The sequence below is a fragment of the Zingiber officinale genome, chromosome 9B (genome assembly GCF_018446385.1).
Source record: "Zingiber officinale cultivar Zhangliang chromosome 9B, Zo_v1.1, whole genome shotgun sequence".
Classification (NCBI taxonomy): domain Eukaryota; kingdom Viridiplantae; phylum Streptophyta; class Magnoliopsida; order Zingiberales; family Zingiberaceae; genus Zingiber; species Zingiber officinale.
In genome coordinates, this window is record NC_056003.1 from 47,879,449 (window position 1) to 47,902,357 (window position 22,909).

Here is a 22,909-nt window from a genome sequence, read left to right on the forward strand (position 1 = left end):
ACAAAGTATTAACTACATTTTTGGCTTAAAACTTTCAGTTAGTTTATGTATTCCTCGTCAAAATTTTATTACCTCCTATGCTTAATCTACATTATTTTTCCTCTGCGCATTTTTTGATGAATGCCAAAGGGGAGGGTAAGGGTTAAGTAAGAAAAAGATAATCTAAATAATCTTAACTCTAAAACCAATTAAGATAAATAATCAAACAATTGATCTTAGTTAAGCATCTTTTCTCTTGAATAATGTTATTACTATTTCATTTTATGCATATATTTTTCTAACTTTAACTTAGGTTGTCATTACATCAAAAAGAGAGAGATTGTTGGTACAATTTGCATTAACGGTCCAACTCAGATTTTAATGAATGACAAGTGAGTTAAGTTAGGTCTTTATGTGATCTAATTGCTTTACCAAGTATGCAAGAGTTGACAGGTCTGAAGGATCTGACACCAGGCTAAAATCCAGCTGAGTCTGAGGACCTAATAAATAGTGTGAAGCCCAGATAGGTCAAAGAGCCGACCTGATATCTGGCAGGAAGTTCAGTTGGGTCTGCAAGACTTGACAACCGATAGAAGTCTAGTTGGGTCTGCAGACTTGACAACTGACATGAAGACCTGGTAGGTCAAGAGGCTAGTCTAAAGACTACTAGTTGGTAAGGCAGGTAAGTTATTGAAGGAGAGTGACTCGGTGAAGACAAGTTCCAGTTGAGAAATAGTAGACGTCGATCCAGTTTAGATCCATTTTAGAGCGCTAAACTGAGACATTTACTAGTTCCTAGATCAGGGAGGATAGGACCTAATTATTATTACTTATTATTATTATGCTAACACTTATCTTGCAGGTTATTATTTGATTTATTTGACTAACACATTTTGCAGGCTAAGAAGGGCACAAAAGCCTTAGGTGAACAGTACCCAAGGTGTCTTCAAGCATTGGAAGGCTCCTTGGCACTGTTCATAGAAGGCACTTCGATGCATGGAAGGCGCCTTCCGTAGGATAAAATTCTGATCTCTTCAGCGATAAGGAACAACTTTTTTCAGGATCAAGTTTTACACACTGGAGGCACCTTCAATTTTATGAAAGGCGCCTTCCACAGTCTTTATAAGAGCGTCTTGACCAAGCTTCAAACAACAACTCATACACAAGCTTCTATGCTTCCGATTGAGGTTCTGACTACTCCAGCTTCTTGCTGTGACTCTGCTACAATGTGCTACACCCATCTACTGCTGAGAAGCTGACCAAACACTGAGCTCGAGCCGACCGACTCTGAAAAATGTGTTTGGTAACTTCAAATTCTGTACTTAATTATTGCAAAAAGGACAAGTGTAGTGTATTGCACTTGTTCTGACTTTCTCTTATACTTGATTCCCTCTTCCGGCGGTTCCAAAAGAGGTATTTTAGTGGATTACCCATCGATAGATTTGGAGGACCTGAGTCTTGGAGTGAGGGTCGCCAAAGGTTATGAACCAAGTAAAATCGACCATGTCTGTCTCTGTCTTCTTACTTGTTTCTTTTAACTTCTATGTTATTCCACAGCGTACTTTGTTTTCAAAATTGAAAGGGACAAGTTTTTCAAAATCACATGATTCACCCCTCCTCTCACGTGCGACTCGATCCAACATGTATAACCCTTAGAAGTCTTAGAATAGCTTATAAAGATACACTTTTTACTTCTAGGTCCTAATTTTCTATATTTGTGAGTCTTATCATGAATGTAGGTAACTGACCCCCAAGGTCTCAGATTACTCAAATTTGGTTTTTTGTCTGCCCAACGTTCATATGGAGTAGATAGAACAGATTTAGAAGACACTCAGTTAAATATATATTTGTAGTTAATAACAAATCTCCCCAATAGGAAATTGACAAATTAGCTTGAGCCATCATAGACCTAACTATATCTTAAAGAGTTCGATTTCTTCTTTTAGTAACCCCATTTTAGTGTGTAGTTTCAGGGTCAGTGAGCTATCTAATAATCCATTTTATCATTATATATTATCGTGAACTCTATCAGATAAATATTCACTTCTACAATCAGTGCATAAGATTTTTAACCTTATGTTCCAATTGATTCTCAATCTTGTTCAAATAACGATTGAAACAATTTAATACTTCAGACTCATGAGAGATCAAATACACATGACCAAAATGTGTGAAGTTATCAATAAATGTAATGAGTTAAGAACTTCCATTTTTAGCCTTCACATTTATTGAACCACAAATATTCGAATGAATTAATTATAATGGTAATTCAGCTCTAATAGTCTTATCAAATAGTTTTCTTAGTTGCTTTTCTAACAAGATAATGCTCACATATAGATAAGTTAATTTTAGCATGAGTGTCGAGCAGACCCTCTTTAGCTAATCTATTCATTCGTTCTTATCCTATATGTCTTAGTCTAACATACTAAACTTTATCATTAATATCAACATCAGTAGTAAGAGCAATATTTAAAAAATAACCATCATTGTCGTAATTAATACCCAATTCTACATCAAAAACCATCAAACCATTCGATACATAACCATATCTTATTAACACAGAGTTAATTCTTAGTTCTACATAATGACTGTGAAAGTTTATACAATAACCCAAATCAAGAAGACTAGTAACTGAAACCAGATTTCATCAAATTTCAGGAGCATACAGAACATCATGTAGAAATAAGGTACGTCAACCACATAGATTGAGTTTGCAAGTGCCAACTCTTTTAACTTCAATTCTTACATTATTTGCCATATATATCCATTTATTGCTAGTTGATACCCGATGGTACTCCACGTATATAACTCGATCATGAGGTACATGGTTTGTTGCTTCTGAATCTATAATCTATAAAGGATAAGAATCATCTAACAATACTATACTAGCAACACAATGCTCGTGAAACTTCTTGATTGGGTCTTGCCCAGTAGCACCACCATCTTCTTTTCACTTTTCCTTTCCTTTCTTAAACTATCTTTTCTTATTCTTAGATTAGAACCTTCAGCTACAAAAGCTTGACCAGATATCCTTGCGATTCTATTGTCTCCGTCTCTAGTTCAACATGGCATGAGACATCAGTGAAAGTCTGGATACTTTCACTGTGTGTAAAGTTCTGATTTGTTGGATCGAGTCACATGTGAGAGGGGGGAGGTGAATTATGTGATTTTGAAAACTTATTCTTTTTGAAATTTAAAAGATAAGTACGCAACAAAAAACTAAGAAGAAAGAGATCACGATCAATTTTACTTGGTTTGGAGCCTTCGACGACTCCTACTCCAAGACCCGGGTCCCGCGGACCTATCGATGGGTAATCCACTAAAATACCTTTTCTGGTACCTCCAGAAGAGGGAATCGAGCACAAAGAATTTAGGCCAAGTGTAACACGCTACACTTCTCTTTTTCAGTAATTAAGTACAGAATAACTTTATTACCAACACGTAGGGATCGATGTGAGAGCACTCTTATGTTAGTGTCGATTTGTCGGCTGCGATTGGATGAAGTTTGCAGCAGTCGTCGGAGCAGTCGTCGGGTGCAACATCTTTGCAGCAGAGTCATAGTAGGAAGTCAAAGCAGTAGGAACCTCGAATTGACGTATAGTAGCTCGTATAGTAGTTCTTGAATGAAGTTTGGCCAAAACTGCCTTATATAGGGCATTAAAGACGCCTTCCATAGGCGTTAAAGGCGCCTCCAATGGGTCAAATTTGATCTCAACTTCATTGCACCTTATCTATGATGGGCTCCAAAATTTATGTACGACGGGCTCCAAAATTTATCCCTTGGAAGGCGCCTTCAAGCTAGTGAAGGCGCCTTCCATGAACAGTACGAAGACGCCTTCCGGTACTGTTCATCCAAAAGCTTTTTGCTCATTTTGCTCTGCAAGTTGTGTTAGTCCAAAACTAAAACATCTAACCTATAAAACAAAGTTAGCATAGTGAAAAATAAGTAGTAATTAACTCCTGTCCTCCGATGACCAAGAACTAGTCAAGGTCTCAGATTAGGGATCCAAAATTGACCTGACCTGGACCGACGCCTACTGTCCATCAACCGGGACGCGTCCTCACTTAGTCACTCTTCTCAAGTGACTTACCTTTACTTACCAATTTGCTGTTGGTTGACTAGCCTCTTGACCCACCAGGTCTTCATGCCAATTGTGAGGTTCGTAGACCCACTTGGACTTCTGCTAGTTGTCCGGTCCTACAGACCCAACCGGTCTTCCTACCATATATCCGATCGGCCCATTGACCTATCTAGACTTCGCACCAGTTATCCGGTCTCACGGACCTAGCTGAATTTCAGGCTGGTATCTGGTCCTTCGGACTTGTCAATTCCTGCACACTCAGTAAAGTAATTAGATCACAAAACACCTAACTTAACTTCCTTGTCATTCATCAAAATCTGAGTTAGACCGTCAGTGCAATCTACACCAACATGATTTAGCGTCTCCCAAGAATTAGGAAGGGAATGAATTACTATTTGAACCTGTTGTTCATCAGTCAACTCATGACTAGCAGTCTTAAGCTCTCGAATTATATTTACCATTTCCCTCATATACTGGGTCATGATAACATTCGAACATTTTTTGTAGCTGTCAAACTTGATTGTCAACTGACGAAACTTGCTTAAACTTACTCCACTATACTTCTCTTTAAGGGTAACCTAGACTGCATGAGCAGATGATAATAACTCATATTCAAATACCAGGTCGTCTACCATTGAACTAATCAATATTCCCTTAGCAGTGGGCATTAAGGTCACGTTCATGTTGTACTGTAGAACCATCAACAGGTTCTTTCATGAATTGATTTAAAGCCTCTAGAATTTCTTTTTCCTCAAGAACATACTGTATCTTAAGGTGCCAGATTTTATCGTTATCCCTATATAATTTCTCTCTATTATTGAGTTTAGCTATGGTATTTTTATTTACCATGATCTAACATAAATAAACACATTATTTAGTAATTTAGTGTATTTTACATGTATATAATTTATGATTGACTCAATGTTAATTTAAGTTGGTTTACAAAATCAAGTGACGACTACATTTCTACTCATCATTTGTATAATCCAATCTAACCAACAATGATCAATACTATTATACACATCCCATCAAATGAACTAATCATCAAGTGAGTAAATCCATGAAATGAATTCATCATTTAAATAAACTAATCGATCTTTTAAAATTGTTAACACATAACATTCCTTTTCTTGTTTGTTAACGCATAACATAACATTTCATAAAATAGTACTGTTTGTACATAACAACAATTTTTATTATATGGTTTTATTAAACTTAATTGGCTAATGTTGTCCGTACATAATGACAGTAACAACAACAACACTCTACTAAGCTAGATAAGCTAACATCACTACTACTAGGACAAACACTAATATAGTGGCCATTATTATCCTTTTCATCTTGGACTCAATTAGGGAAATCTCAGGTAGACCAATTTTAGGATTCTTTATTGGATCTACATTCGGATCTTCTTATGGATCCTCCTCAAACTCTTTAAAATTCTCTTGATCCACATGGTGAAATATCTTCACACAAAACTGTACATATGAAATTCACCATTCGAAGAGCCCCCATAAATGGTGTGCTACTTCATTGAGGTGTATCGGTAGCAATTAGATCAAAACCCAGATCCTATAATTATCCAGGTTTGGAAACTCTTCTTGTTTGAGTTTCCAGAATAATTGATCGAGCCATCCAATATGTTCGCTAACCCCGTAAACTGGATCATACTATATAAAATAATAATATCAATATTAAACCGACAAATTAAACTAGTAAAACTGATTTATTTTAACTCTCTTTTTCTCTCTCTCTCTCTCTCTCTCTCTCTCTCTCTCACACACACACACACACACACACACACACACATATATATATATATATATATATATATCGGTCTATCTACTCAATCCATAAGTAAATAAGAAAAATAAATTTTCTATATCTGAGGAGCTCCAGTTGATTAACATACTAGATCGGTCTATTAGAAAACTATATCTTAAGCATTAACTTATTCCCTTGTCCTCATTAGAACTAATCTAATTGGGATGTTCAATTGTTATTATTTAACCTAAGTCCATTTAAGTCTAACTCTGACTTATTGATCAAATCAAGATTTATTTAATCAATCCTAGTTCATCAGATAATTTGACCCACTTTTGATTAAATTTGACTTATTAGAACAAATCTGGCCCACTTGATCAAATTTGGAAAAGGTTCCGTCTAATTAGATTCAATGTTGTCTAATTAAATCAAATTGATTTAATTAAACCAACTAATGATTTAAACCATATTAAAGTCTAAAAGGACTAACCTGATTTAGTTAAACCAACTAATGATTTAAATTAAACCTTAGTTTAACTGGACCAAACTAGTCTAGTTAAACCAATTAATAATTGAAAATGGTTCAATTTAAATTGGTTTCAACTAAACCAGTTAAATAAGAGAAACAAACTTATTTAAAAAAAAACTTTTTTTCCCGCATGAGAAAAACTTCTCATGCTTTCTCAGTTTTTATTTTCTTTTTTTTTTTTAAATCAAACTTTTCTCAAACAGTGATTTTGACGAACGAAGTTACTGTTCTCCTTTCTTCACTTTTCATGATTTCACTATCATGACTTCTTTGTCGCAACGAACGCGGTTGCAGTGACTATCTATCGTCAACCTCCAGTGACTATCTATCGTCAACCTTCCAACGTGGTCATCGACGCTCTTCGACCATGGAAACCGATCACCAGCCACCTGAGGTGGTCGTCGAAGCCCAAAATGAGTGCATCTGCGAGACATAGCTGTGACCTTCTCTACCGCGACGAACGTGGGTTCCGATCTTTGGCTTAGTAGCAGGCCCATGATGTGATCGCCAGTGCGCAACTGTGAATATGGAAATTACAACACTGTTGTGATTTCTCAGTGTTAGGAAGATTTGCTGCTTGGGTAGAAATCACAACAACCATCATGATTTCTCAGTTTTATTCCTCCGATTTCATACTTTCAGAACTACACAGCTCTGATACCATTGTTGATCTAAATACATAAAATATATAGAAATACGAAATCTGTAAAACTTACAGTGATCTCTTGTAGTAGATCTAATTTTCGCTTGTTGTCGGAAGAACGATCATGAACGAATCGGAAAGCTATTCAAGATTCCATGAGTCAAATCCCTCTCTACTGGATTTTCTCCTTGCTGATTACTTGCTCATCACTTTATTACCTTTCAATTCCCTGGATGCCTCATATATAAAGCCAAGGAAGATGAAATGTCGCTCATAAAGGTGGAAGGTGAAGCGGAAGAGACACCCTTTCATCATCGTAGCTCCTATATTATCAAAAAAATTGTTTAAATTTTATTAAAATTATTTTAAATTAATCAAAAATATTTTAAATCAATTGTTTCATTATTCAAATAATTTCTACATGTTATAGCAATTAGGACTAGTTGCTATCCTCGGGGCTATGGTACCATGATAAGATATTCAAGTTGTCATCTAAGTACCCATGGTTTAATTTCTAAACTATAACGTATTTGATAACTACTTAGTAGCATCTATATATTATAGTAGTCACCGATAATGATTACAATAGTATTAGATAAAGAGTATTCTTGAAATTTTCATGGGCACTATTTTGATCGATTGATTGATTTATTAAAAAAAAAGTTCTTTCATTATTTACATAATATAGGATATGCTTTTTTTAATTTTTGTCTTAAAAATTTAAAATTTTAAAATTAGATAAAGAATTTTTTATGTATATACATATGCGTATATTAACAAGTAACAGCTAACTCACCGAAAATCAATAGAAAACCGAAATAAACCGTGCACCGGTCTGACTCGATTGTCTCCTACAATTTGATAAGGGTTCACTGCAAAACCCTACCCCTCCCTCCCTCCCTCTCTCTTTCTCTCTCTCTCTCATGGCGAGACCGCGCGGCGGGATCTCTGCGAGAAAGCCGGCGGATGGCGAAGTGGAATTCCACGCTGATGAGGCCGAGATGAAGGCGATGGTAGGCGTCAGCTCGAAGGCGGAGCTGAAACGGCGTATGAAGGAGAGCAAGAAGGCCAAGTCTGGCGGCTTCGAGTCGCTGGGGCTCTGCCTCGAGGTCTACCGTGGCGTTAAGAGAAAGGGATACCGCGTGCCGACCCCGATCCAGAGAAAAACGATGCCGCTCATCCTATCCGGCGCCGATGTGGTCGCGATGGCCCGAACGGGGTCCGGGAAGACCGCCGCTTTTCTCGTTCCCATGCTTCAGAAGCTCCGGCAGCATGTGCCGCAGGCCGGCGTACGTGCGCTTATCCTATCGCCCACTAGGGACCTCGCCATGCAGACGCTTAAGTTCACCAAGGAGCTCGGCAGGTTCACTGGTTAGAATTCCTTCGCTCTTCTATCTCTTCCCTTGATTTGGTTCTCTATAAGCTACTGACTACCGATGTGCATAGCGCTTTATATTGAGGAAAAAAATTGAGTAACGAGAGTACAAATATCGTCAATATAAAATTGATAACAAAATTTTTAACTTTTGATAAAAATTTTTTAACTTTTATTTCATAGGCACAATTGTTCAATTGTTGCACATTTAAGCTTTTTTAGGTGAAGGTGAAAGAGTTGTTCTGTTGCTTTGTATTGGTACTTCTGCTTCAGTATTTGTTGAAACTAGTGTAATTTTCCGAAGAGGTTAGAGGAAGGGAAGAAAGGAGACATAAGAAAATGGACATAAACTATCACCTTTTTTTTAGATTGTAATTACTTTTATAATTATAGGAAAAAAATTCAGTCATTTTGACCATATATTTTATGGTCCATCATTCCCCTCCCAACCACACTTTGATGATTTTGTGAAGTGTTTTATTTTTCGTTATGTTTTGTAATCTTCTGAGACATCATTTTCAGCTAAACTAATTAATCTTTAGTAAATTTTTGCCACTAATTCTTCTTGCTAAGGCTTGTATCTTACAAGTACGAAGACAACTCAATATCATCACATCCTTTTTCTTGATTTTATTGGCATTCAACTGAGCAGTACTGTTTTCAGTGCTTGTTCTCACATGTATATGCATTTCACTTTTTTGCAAAGTCATTTTTATCTACTGAAGTTGTACATCTTTAGTTAAATGAACTATAATCTTCTGCAGATCTTCGCACCAGTCTATTGGTTGGTGGTGATAGCATGGAAAATCAATTTGAAGAGCTAGCACAGAATCCTGATATTATAATTGCTACTCCTGGCCGACTTATGCATCATTTGTCAGAGGTTGAGGGTATGTCACTGCGTACTGTGGAATATGTTGTATTTGATGAAGCCGACAGTCTCTTTGGAATGGGTTTTGCCGAGCAGTTGCACAAAATTCTTTTACAGCTTAGTGAGACACGTCAAACTTTACTTTTTAGTGCTACCATGCCAAGTCTACTCGCTGAGTTTGCAAAGGCTGGTCTTCGCGATCCAGAGCTTGTGCGACTTGATCTAGACACTAAGATTAGCCCAGATCTTAAGATGGTATTCTTCACAATGCGTCATGAAGAGAAACTTGCTGCTTTGTTGTACTTAGTCAGGGAACAAATTAGTTCTGATCAACAGACATTGATATTTGTTAGTACCAAGCATCATGTGGAATTCCTAAATATTCTTTTTAGGGAAGAGGGTATTGAACCTTCTGTCTCGTATGGTGACATGGATCAGGATGCTCGCAAGATTCATATTTCAAGGTTCAGAGCACGAAAGACTATGATTCTTATTGTGACTGACGTTGCTGCAAGGGGCCTTGATATTCCCTTGCTTGATAATGTTTTGAACTGGGACTTCCCTGCAAAACCTAAGCTTTTCGTACATAGAGTTGGTCGAGTGGGTCGGGCTGGTCGAACAGGTACTGCTTATTCCTTTGTTACATCAGAGGATATGCCTAACCTATTAGACTTGCATCTTTTCCTTTCTAAACCACTTAGACCTGCCCCTACTGAGGAGGAAGTTCTCGATGACATGGAGAGAGCATACACAAAGATTGATGAAGCAATTGCAAATGGAGAGACGATATATGGTCGTTTTCCTCAACCAATTTTAGATCTTACTTCTGAAAGACTTCGGGAGGTGATTGAAGCAAATGCAGAGCTAGTTTCATTGCAGAAGGTGTCTACTAATGCATTTCGCTTATATTCTAAGGGGAAGCCTTTACCTTCAAGTGAATCCATTAGAAGAATGAAGGATTTACCTCGTGAGGGGCTGCACCCAATCTTCCGAACTTTACTTGGACCAAATGAACTTGCAGCACTAGCTTTTTCTGAACGATTAAAGGCGTTTAGGTAATGATCATTTTATGTGTTTGTTTATTCAGTTGATTTAATAAGAACTAAATGAATCAGTGAATGAGTAAGATGACAAATCAATTTCATTGTACTCTGTTTATATTTTTCTGGCTTGACCTGCTAGGCCAAAGCAGACTATATTAGAGGCTGAAGGGGAAGCTGCAAAGGCAAAAAATGCACAAGTAAGATGACAAATCAATTTCTTTGATTTTTCCTGAGAATTGAGATAGTCCTATAGCCATTTGGTGTTACGAAAGGCAGATATCTTGCTTGTTATATACATGAGTTCATTTTTCATAGTTGCTTTCATTTGGATTCTCCTATTATATTCATTTTTCCTTAGAATATTACCATAAATCAGGCAACAATGTATCATTTTTCCCCCCATGTTACTTCCTACACAGGCAGGTTAAAGACTTCCAAAGTAGTTTATATATTCACCAGATTATTGTTAAGAACTCCATTTTTTTAATATAAAAAACATTTTTGATGACATGTAGGGTTCAAATCAATGGCTTGAAGTGATGAAGAAGAAAAGAGAAGTTCATGAAGAGATAATTAAATCGGCACACCACAAGCGTTGTATGGATCAGGCAATGAAGGTAAACAGTCATTCATCTTAGTGTCGAGGCAGGTTTAATGAGATATAGTGATACCTCTACTAGAATTGAGCACATTTTCCAAAGTTTGCTGATTATTGTCTGCAGTATGTGTGTATTCTTTTTAAACTTCATGCCTTCATGACTTTCACCTCTGTTGTCATTGGCTACTAGGAACAGAGAGCACTCTGATTTGGAAAAATCAATAATATCTGATTTTTAAGTTATCAATTGACCAAATTTGATCCAGATTGTTTGATCTTGATGGGAATTGGGTGCTAGAAGATCCAAGATTTATTTATTTCATAGAGAACCTACTCAACTATATTAGCACACCATTGGACTGACTGGCATATTTTTGAATGTTCTGCAGGGTTGTCAAGAACTATCATAGAGGTGACCACTGAAAATTTTGTAGGAAAGTCCACCAAAAGTAGTGTTTAATTACATGGGAATGTTGTTGGAGTTGACTAATTAGAGAATGGAAATCCTACTCTGGAGTTCAGATACCTAGAATATGCCTCATTACTCTATCTTCGATTCATGATTTGTACTGCTGGTGGAAATTTCATTTGTGTGCATGATTAGTTACCTTTTTTTAATGCTTCTCTATTGGTCATGATCATATTTGTAAAAACTTGCATCTTCAATTATACAATTTTGTCAAGTTTAATGACTTGGTCCTTTTTTTTGCTGCTAGAATGTGGTAAAAATCACATACTGACATCCTTATGTGGATTAAATACAATTAAACAATCTTCCATAATGTATGAGGCACCATCACTTTTTGGAAGAAATTAGTAAGATATGGACCAATAGTGATAGAAGATGTCACTTGCAGATTTTGTTTTACTCAATCTCACATGCATTTCTTACTTGAATATATATCTTATTTCTATTGTTTAATATCTACCGTGTATTGTTAGTTGTTATGTCCAGTATCGTTATTTATAGAAATTATGTCCTTTATCCACATTCAGTATCTGAAGGGGAGCCTTGGCGCAACGGTAAAGTTGTTGCTATGTGACCAAAAGGTCATGGGTTCGAATCCTGGAAACAGTCTCTTGCAAAAAAGTAGGGTAAGGCTGCGTACAATGGATCCTTCCCCGGGACCCCGCATGGCGGGAGCTTCGTGCACCGGGTTGCCTTTTTTTTTTTTTTTTTATCCACATTCAGTATCTCTGTGCTGCATTTGTAGTTAGTATTTCTCTTTTCTGGATGCAGGATACAGAGATGACAAGTGCTCCACTAGTTGAGTTGGAGAAAAAAGGTTTTCAGTTCTTGATTTCACTATGTTTCTTATGACCTATCATTTTTATAATCACCTTTTGACTTGTTGCAGCCTAGCTTGGCTGCTATAAACAATTTGAGAATTTGACATGACTAATCAGGATATGACAACAGTAGAATCTGAATCTTTGATTGAAGGCCATAGTTTACAATTGTCAATGGCAAACACTGTCATTGTCAGTTTGACTTAATTAGACTAGGTTTGACTTGGTATTTTGAGGGATGTACTTTCCTTTTGAACATCGCAAGATGGTGGACAATCACTAGGGCAGTAACTTCAAGGGAGAAGGGAAATGTCTATTCTAATCACTGCATTATATATAAGATCTCTTTATGATCTACTTGTGTACAATACTTCCCTTTATGTCTCACCTTTTTCTGTTAAATATATGTATTGCTTCTCTAGCTGCTAATGACATTCTCTTGCCCTTCAAAATGACAGTGGTAAACAAGTTTTGTATTTTCCATAATTTGTATTAGTTGGATTGTTTGTATGTCATTCTGATCACCAGATTATCCATTTTCTTACCTTTTGTAATGTATTTCTGTTAATTATATTTTCTTGGTATAGATTGTTGATGGTTTATGCTGCATAATTCATAGACCTATAGTTCATCTTTGACTTGTTATCTTTGGTGTTTTATTTCATTAGAAGTACGCAGTGCTAAAAGAAAGGTTGTCAACTTTAAGGATGATGAATTTTATATAAGTGCAATTCCAACAAATCAGGTATACTGCTCGGTCATTGTTAATGCTCTTTTTATTAACTGTGTATCCAGAACCTACTTCAAACTGATTCTGAATTTGATTCTTTCTATCACAGCATCTGGAAGCTGGGCTCTCAGTCAAGAATGATGAAGGATTTGGAACAAACAGGTAGCACTATCTTATGCACAATTGTTCTCAGTAGGAAGTTATTGTTAAGATCCTTTGTATCTGGACGGTTCATTTTATGTGGCAATCATAACTGTGATTCCAAAATGAGTTAATTAAAGGATTCATGAATGCAATTTATCCATGACTTCGAATTCTTATTCTGACATTATTCTGAGCACCATTGCAAAATGTCATGAAAAATTGCCATTCTGCCGCTTGGAAGTGTGTAGTGTACCTATTTACCGTCCTCTATTTTGTGCATATCTTGTGCATGGATTGGCTTGTTTCTTGCCGGCATCATTTTTGCACACTATGTCAATGCATGTTTACTTGCAATGATATTTGATCAGGTATATCTACAGTAAATATCTAGGAATATTTGTTATGGCAATCTGGCACTCCATGTTGCTTAGGATCATTTTATGCTATTTGTTTTGTTTGTTAAGCCCCCGGGACTATGGTGCAGCGCCAGAGCATCCAGGTTGTTACTCAGGCACTTGAGGTTCGATCCCCAGCTTTGGTGAATTTGCAAGAATTTTTCCTCCAAATGGGGCGTGCAACCAAAGGATGCTAGGCTTCTTGGCCACTCGCCGCGAGCGCTTCCTGATTTACCTTAATGGCCAGTGGGAAAATTCCGTGGGGACCCAGGACTAGTCAATGGTTTATCAATTTTATGCTATTTGTTCAACTTGTCTTTGTTGGAAAATTCTTAACATACATTTTGTGAACTGTGATACTTAGATTCTTCATTTAGCCTTTCATTATTTGCAATCGATACTGACACTAAGCCAACAGCCAACATCCTTTATTAAAAAGGTTTTAGAAATTGTCATGTCAAACACGTAGATCCACACCCCTCTATGGTTACTTGACCTTGTCTCCAAATAGCTTATGTCATGACACTAACTTTCAATGTTATTGCCTTCAATCCTATAACTTTTAATCACAAGGGAGAAATAATGTGGCTTTGATAAGCAGATTGGATGCTGCTGTTCTCGATCTAGCTGCTGATGATAGGAGTGGGTTACAGAAGCAAAAATCTCAATTTCATTGGGATAAGGTACTATTTTGATGACAAAAGGAGGTGCCTCATGCTACTTTTGTTATCTTTTATGGAAACTGTTTATTTTGTTTTCCTTCTTTTTGGTTGTAGAGAAGCAAAAAATACATAAAGTTGAACAATGGAGATCGAGTCACAGCTTCAGGCAAGGTAAGTGGTCCTTATTCTGCCAACTTCAGATGAGGCATTCTATTTATCCCTCTTCCAAATTTTTGATCATATATTGTGGATTGACAAATGAAGTTCATTAATTTATTGAGACAAATAAACATAAGCCTGAGTGAGATTAAGGTTTGCTGTGTGAAACTTGAGTCCAGGTCCTGATCTTCATTATCAACAGTGTTGGTCCCAACTATTTGGGGTCTGCGGTATCGCTAGTAGTATATAAATCAATCAAATTGTTTTGCATTTTATCGATAAATGTTTTCTTTGGTCCCCTAGTATTCCTTGCACCAATCTATTGATTCATCTGCATCAGACATGTTCAATTCACGATCTTGAAGCTTCATTGCTAATTATGAGAACATTTTTATGTGACTTGTTGCAACGTAATGAACAGGAGTTCAAATTGATTCTACTAGAACTTATTTCTGATCTGGAAAAGCCCTCTTGAATCAAATATTTCCTTTTTCTATTGTTCATGTTGCAACCTATGAAAGGGAAACCAACTTTTTATTACTTGATACATGTACATTCTAACATTGTCTCTCCTTGGAATATCTGGTTGAATATCTAGTTTGTTAGTTCATTGTGTATCTGAAACACATTTAATCCTCTTATACAATGCAAAATATAGATCTTATTCTAGGTCAGAGCAGTTGATCCATTTACAAAATGTAAAAACTATTTGATTTCCTTTTTCTTTATTGTTCATGATGCAACCCATGAAATGGAAACCAACTTTTTCAGAGGAAAGTCAATCTGTCTACATTTATTACTTGATACATGCATATTCTAACATTGTCTCTCCTTGGAATATCTAGTTTGTTAGTTCATTGTGTATCTAAAACACATTAAATCCAAGTATACAATACCAAATATAGATCTTATTCTAGGTCAGAGCAGGCGAAAACTATTTGCCATTTCATCAGGTTTTACCTTGTTTCACACTTTCAGCTAATTATTCTCCGACACTACATTAGTATCCAAGACAAAATTGTTCTTAGTCGTATCCTAGGAAATCAAATCAACCAGTGCATATTTTGAACGAAATCAATGATTACATGTCTTATTCATTCCTTGTTCTTCGATATTACTGAAATGTGTTCAAGCAGTCTATACTCTTCCACTTATGCATCTTCAGTTCTTCACCTGTTTTTTTATTTATTTATTTTACTTTTGAGTATGTCTCCAATTTCATTTTGTTTCCCAAGTTTAACCATATACCAAACTGCCTACCAATTTATTTTTGATTTTTTGTTCGCTAGATCAAGAACGAAAGTGGTTCCAAAATCAAGTCTGATAAAACAGGATTGTACAAAAAATGGAAGGAACGTTCCCATCGAAAAATATCTCTTGGAGGAACAGATACAGATGAAGCCACTGGGTCAACAGGTAATGAAATACCATGAATTTGGTTATACGTTCTTCAGTTTTTGTAGTTGATATATTTATTAACTTATTGTCGAAATTTGGTGGATGAACTTGTTATGCGTCTATATTGGCTGAATATCGATAAATAACACTAGTGGTTCTATCCCTGCATTGCTTGTGGAATTTTTCCACTTCTCTTTCCAAAAGTCAATTTACAATTTGTGTTTCCTAGAGAGGGGAAATAAGCTTCTACAACAGCAGCATTTCAAGGGCGGAAGGAAACGGTGGTCCCTCCCCAATGCCAATGTACCATCCGAGCTGAAAGACCCTGAGCACGTACGGAAGATCAGACAGAAGAAGGCCACCAAAATCATGCGTTTGAAGAGCAAACCCTCTAAAGGCATCAAGGGGAAAGGGAAAGGGAAAGGGAAAGGGAAAGCGAATGGAAAGGGGAAGAAATTTGGGAAACATAAAGGCAGGTAAGCGAGAAAGCCAATGAACTATGAAGGTACTCGATACAATTCATCAGACAAGTTTTTCCAGTAAACTATAACTACCATAGTCAATCTTTGAACTGCACAAACCTGTTTCTAATCCATGTTCGACAAAAACTTGGCACGGATGTGGAAAATATAGTAACTAAACTTGTAATTCAATTTTGACTGATCATTTATCTTTGTAAGCTACAGCGTCTATGATTTACAGTTTTTTCTGTTGAAGAAGTTCATGAATAATGTATTTTTAGTGTTTCATCGTTGTCGGAGAGACCAGCATCATTATACAAATATGTCAGTTGCTAAAGGACTTGCTAGAGCAATTACTCAAATAGGCCATTTTGATTCGTATCACAGAAATATTTGAGTAGCCCCAGGGGCCATAGTAAGGTGCGTTTTTAGTCTTTTTAAGTGTTTAACATTGAGTTTTAGTTATAATAAATTCACGGATGAATTTTTTTAATAGCGAGTATTTTTTGATTTACTTTAATGGTCTGAAAATTTTTATGGGATTGGGTAGATGATTTTTATGATTAATCAATATAAATTAAATATTTGGTTTTAACTAAACATAAGTCTATACGTATTTTTTTTTTAGTTGTATAAGTATTTTTTTAATTGTTGACAATAACAAGTACAGAAGTGATTTTGATTTTTGGCTAAAACAACAATAAAAAATGGCAATTCCATTGAACTAGCGATAACATTTTTGGGGAAAAAAATCAAAAGGTTTTTCAGTTTTATTATCATTTAAAAAAAAAAAGTTAAAATGGCATTCTAATATATTTATAATATAATGTTATTATAGTTATAGTATCAATTTTTTAGGGGCTCTTTCATAGCACAATCTATATATTAAAAAAAAAAAAAAAGAAAAAAAGTAAATTATGGAAAATATTTATAGTAGCACAATGATCCTTTGCATAGTGAGATCGGATATTTAGCTAGACATTTTAGTATTAGTTGGAAATTAATTCTAAAATGTATTGCATTAAATACTCATGTAAGTATAAACTAAAATCATTATTGTAATTGTTATATTTGACAAAAGGTTATACGTTGACCCTAGATTTTACGATCATTTATAGAGAGATAAATTAAGAAATTGAACAGATCACTCGTGAGAAAGTATTTTTCTCAGCTTCATCATAAATCGACCTTACTTGATTTGACAAGTCTACTATATGATGACTAACTTTGTCAAACCCGAGGTATTATTATAGTTATATGATTTAGAATTTAGGGTTAAAATCATTTTAATTTGATCAAAATAATTTCAAACATATATATACCAATATAGCAATTTAAAATAATTTTAATTGAGTTGAATAAAATGTACTTTAATATAATAATATATATATATTCTGAACAATTTAAATTGATTTATTTAATATGATATAACAGTTCTGTCACACCATTTTAACATATTAAAATAGAGATATTTTTAGTACGACAAACACATTGAAATGTTATTTAAATTTTAAAAAATAACTAGCGATGGTTTTTCCCCTAACATTTTTCTAAATAAATAATTTCGTGCCATCACGCAATCGAACAATGACGTGGCGAGCGACTAATGATGTATACGTGGCATCACCATCCAAGAATGGCGGCAAAAGTCGCACTCATCACGCTTACCAACAAAACAAATGGCCAACAATTAAAAGACTTCTCCGTTCTCCCCAGCCAATCGAATCCGTCTGTCCATTAAATTGCGTCCAAAACAAACCTTCCCGTCCCATCATTTTCTATTAGACGCCAAATGTCTTTCTTTTCCCATTCATTAATCATTAATTCCTCTTCCTATATTTCGTTTACACTCATTAATTTTAGAGATAAATAATTTAAATTTTCATCGACTACAATAAATCAAAAATACTCATCAGTCCAGCATTTTTAATCAATTGTTGATTAAAAAAATCATATCCATTAATTCGTCATAATAAAACTCAACTATTAGATAGCTAAAAAATTAAAAAGTATTTGGTACCATTGTCCGAGGTAATTTTTCTATGGCGCCAACTCATAATTAATTAACTCCACGTCTAAATCCACTATTCTCTGGCGCCAACTCATCTACTCGACTTCTGACTTCTGACTTGACTCGTGTTTCACTAAAATATATGACGTCAACTGTAAATTTGACATTCTATTTATTAAAAAAAAATTTTAGGTTTATTTAACATAAATAAAATTAATTAAATAAATAAATTTAAATAAACTAATGAATAAAATTTTGAACATATATAAGTATAACTGAAGAGATCGAGAAACATAGTTAGCCTTAGGGGGTGTAATTGAACTAAACTGAACTGAACAATAAGAAGTTTAAACTCGAGCTCGGTTTATTTTATCAAAACACGAGCTTGGCTCGAGTTCGATTAGAACTTTAACTTTTAAGCTCGAGCTCTTCTCGTAATGAAATTAAATAATCCGCTAATGACTCAAGCTTCGAAAATGCTCATTTAAAAGTTAAACGAGCTTAGTTTAAACTCGATTTGAAAATGACTACTTTAAAAGTTAAACGAGTTTGGCTCTCCTTTATATATATATATATATATATATATATATATATATATATATATGCTAAAGATCTTTCGCTGCGGACCTGTGCACACCATCGACTTGGGACCCCCCAAGTTGGGGGTGTGCATAAGTCCGCAGTGTAAAATACATATATTTATATACACACACAAGCCTCTTAACTAACATATCCTCGAGGCTCTTAACGAATATATTCACAAACCTCTTAATGAACATGTTTGTGAGCTTACAAACTCAATATTGTTGGTACAATATTCCCTAGGTCAAGGTTGACCTGGTTGACTGAGCTTGAATTGGGTCAAACTCGAGTCTTGATGTTTGGCTTTCAATGTTTGACAATACATGAAGATTGCAGGTGCAATTGTTCATGTGTGAAGGAGAGTCAAGTAGGTCATGATTGACTGGATACTTGACGGGAAAATCTTGGTGAGTGAAGTCAGGTGAAAGTCCTAACTGGGAAGTTACGTAATGGGAAATCCTAGTGAGTGAAGCTAGGTGAAAGTCTTGGTGAGTGAAGCCAGGCAGATGGAAAGACCTAGTGAGTGAAGCTAAGCAGAAGGAAATCCTGGTGAGTGAAGCCAGGTGAAAGACCTAGTGAGTGAAGCTAGGCAGAAGGAAATCCTGGTGAGTGAAGCCGGGCGAAAGACCTAGTGAGTGAAGCTAGGCAGAAGGAAATCCTGGTGAGTGATGCCAGGTGAAAGACCTAGTGAGTGAAGCTAGGTAGAAGGAAGTCCTGGTGAGAGAAACCAGGCACGAGGAAATACAGATGGATCAAGGCTGATCGGACATCTGGTGTTGGAAAGTCCAAGTAGCTCAAAGGGATTGACCGGATACTTGGCATGAGGAGGAAAGTCCAAGTAGGTCAAAGGGATTGACCGGATACTTGACACAAGGAGAAAAGTCCAAGTGGGTCAAAGGGATTGACCGGACACTTGGTGAGCGAGTTCTAGCAGGTCAAGGGTGACCGGATGCTAGGCATGATGTACCAACAGGTCATAGTTGACCGGATGTTGGTTTAGGGGACTTTGGACTTGTTTTTGGGCAAAAACAAGGAGCCGGATCGATCAATCGATCGGCCGATCGATTGGGTGAGTCCTCGCGACAAGCCTTCTCCCAATCGATCAGTGGATCGATTGGGGAGAAGCATCGCGCGAACAGAACAGCTCTGGATAGATCAGCCGATCGATCCAGAGCCCCCAATCGATCAGACGATCGATTGGGAAGCTGTGATTTCACGCGATGGGGTCTGGATCGATCGGCTGATTGATCCAGGTGTTTTCCCGAGAGCATAGAGGCACTCTGGATCGATCGACCAATCGATCCAAAGCCTCCCCGATCGATTGGGAGCAATCCAATTGATCGGGATCCGACCGTTGGCATCATATTTAGCTGCAGGCGTTCGATTCCTTCGGTAGAACTTCCAGATTTCATTTCAGATCTTCACAGCAACTCCACAGCTTCTCCACAAAGTTCAGATCGCCAGTTCTTGAAGGTTCTTGGAGGTTTTTCCAAGTCAAGAGGCGGATCTACAGCTGAAGAAGAAAGTTAGGGTTAGGTTTCCTTGTGCAAACTTGTAAGCTCTTGCTTGTATTTTGTACCCTGTTATTTCTTCTTGTAGTGTGAACTTGTAGGGCTTCTCCGCCTTCGGTAGTTACCGAAAATGAGTGTTTTATTAGTGGAGGGTGTGTGAGTGTGTGGATCCTTAGACTAGTCACCTCTTCAAGAGGTGGATACCAAGTAAATCCCTAGTGTTAGCGTTGTGTATTTGTTTCTTTTGTATTTCCGCTGCATATCATTGAAGAAACAAGCAACGAAGAGCACGACGAGCGCACCGAGTTATTCACCCCCCCTCTAGCTCCACATTCGGTCCCAACAAATATTGTTAAGCTCAACACTATAAAAAAAATCAGAATTATCGACGGAATATTCCGTTGTACTTTTGTCGGTAAACGACTTCATCGACGGAATTACGAATGAAAATAGTTTGTGGGGAGTTGATTTGTATAAATGATTTTACTGACGGAATTTATGGTAAAGAGTTTCCGTTGGTGATTTCATTTGATATTACCGACGGAAATACTATTTCTGTAGGTAAATATCAACATTTTACCAATGAAAATTTTGTTTCTGTCGTTAAAAAGTTTCAATATTTAACAACGGAATACTGATTTCGTCAGTATTCCTTCAGTAATTAAAAAAATCCTAGAAACATTTATATTCAAGATATATCTGGTTTACAATTTTGATATATACAAGAAACAATCACAAAATATATCATTACATACATTTACATCTATATATTTATATTTCACACAATCCACATATAAAAACAAATTTTATACATTATAACAATCCATACATACATTTCTTATCATCTATATTATCACAAACACAAATAAACTAACATTTATACAAATAAACATACTAGAAAGTATCTAAATATCCAACAATCACAAGCATATTAAATAAACAAAATCTAAATAAATCACAATAATAGAAAAAAACTAAAGTATCCAAATATACATATCTAAATACATACCATGAATACATCCATATATAAAATAATAATATAAAATCTTATAGAAAGTAAAATAGGAATATTTATATCAGATTTATGTATAATTAAAATTTTTACATATATGTATAACTAATTTTGATATCTGCATAGAAATGAGTAGATGATGATGATCATCATTACAAGAAATTTTGCATTTTGCGACGCATTTTAGCATCACCATATGTACGTAAAACGTATCGCAAACGTAGAACATTTTGCGACGCAAACACGCATCGCTAGCATGCGTCACAACTGGTTCATATGTAAATGTCAATATGATATTTGGCGATGCATTAAGGTATGCGTCATCAAAGGTTACAACATTTCGCTACGCAAGTATTGGCGACACCTTCTTTTATGCGTCGCCAAATGGTGTCACCAAAGGTGTTGTCATTTCGCAACACTAATATTGGTGACGACTTCTTTTACACGTCGCCAAAAAGTTGTAACATGTCGCGAAGCACGAAATACGCAGCGAAATGTATTTTTGCTACGTTTTTTTCTTTAATTATTTGGCAGCACATTCTATACATTACAAAATATATTACTCATTTAGTGACAAGTTATAATGCGTGTTTAATGCATCACAAAAGTGTAATTTACTATTAATTAGTCAAATATTTTTAAACTATGAACACAAGTAGTCAAATATTGTCTAAAAGAACATAAGTAGTGAAATACACATCACATAGTGTTGCAAAACAAAAAAAAACACTACATAGTCGATGATGGAGGTGGTCGGGGGAGGTGGTGGAGGATATCGAATTGAAGAACATGTTGGTGGAGGCTAGAATGAGAAGCCATGAATGACCTGTTGAAGCTGGTGCAATAATGCTTCAAAATTTTGATGCTGCTCATATATAGTTTGATTCTGTTCATTAATCATTTTTTGCATAGTTGCAAATTTTCCACAATCATCATGATGCTTTGAACTGATGTCTATAGCTCTAGAACCACCCACTACAAATAGTTTAGGTAATGGACCTAAACCCTTCATGTAACGAGATCGTGAGCCTAAGACATGCGTCATGATATCGACATCCTTTGGTTGATACACATTATCAATAGTAGAGGTGAACACTTCACTTTCTAGCGGAGTCAATCGAAAATCTACCATTTCAGCTTTAGAAAAATATTAGTATTCAAACTATTCCAACCCGTAATATGAGGAGATATTGTGTCTCGAACTATTTGAGCTATCAAGTTATTAAACCATTTTCCATTTTCTCCAAGACTACCTCCGTTATTCTCTTCAAATTCAACATTCAATTTATCTTTTTTTTTAAAAAAAAAACTTTTTTAATGCCTTCTTAAGAACTCTACTATAAGATTGTTGTCTCCATGTCATTTGTCTACTTCTTCCATCACCTCCTGATCCACCCTCATTAGTACTGGAACTACTAGCATCCAAACTAGATATCCTGTTAACAAAATAAGAAAAATTAATAACACGAATAAATGAATGCAATCATAAATCATGAATATATGGACTATACAACATGAATAGAATAAAAAAATATTAATTCATATATATTTCTTACTTCTTTTGTAGTCGTGCCATTAGTTTCAATGCCAATACTATCATCATTGTCAATTTCAATAGTACTGTCATCTTCTTCATCATATTCTTCTAACATGTCATCTTTAAAATTGTC

General features: G+C 35.8%; 1 protein-coding gene across 2 annotated transcripts; it reads left to right on the plus strand.

Annotated features, from left to right (window-relative positions):
* Positions 1-7,890: 7,890 nt before the first annotated feature.
* On the plus strand, positions 7,891-16,408 carry LOC122022588 (DEAD-box ATP-dependent RNA helicase 29-like). Of its 2 annotated transcripts, XM_042580622.1 has the most exons (11): positions 7,891-8,368; positions 9,137-10,298; positions 10,426-10,483; positions 10,802-10,903; positions 12,125-12,170; positions 12,843-12,919; positions 13,014-13,066; positions 14,045-14,126; positions 14,220-14,276; positions 15,554-15,680; positions 15,892-16,408. In XM_042580622.1, exons 1-11 carry the CDS (start codon positions 7,921-7,923, stop codon positions 16,140-16,142), a joined length of 2,463 nt encoding a protein of 820 aa, XP_042436556.1. In that variant the 5' UTR covers positions 7,891-7,920; the 3' UTR covers positions 16,143-16,408. The 2 variants fall into 2 exon arrangements, with proteins under 2 accessions (XP_042436556.1, XP_042436557.1); XM_042580623.1 differs by lacking the exons at positions 14,045-14,126; positions 14,220-14,276; positions 15,554-15,680; positions 15,892-16,408 and adding an exon at positions 13,513-14,035.
* Positions 16,409-22,909: the final 6,501 nt, after the last annotated feature.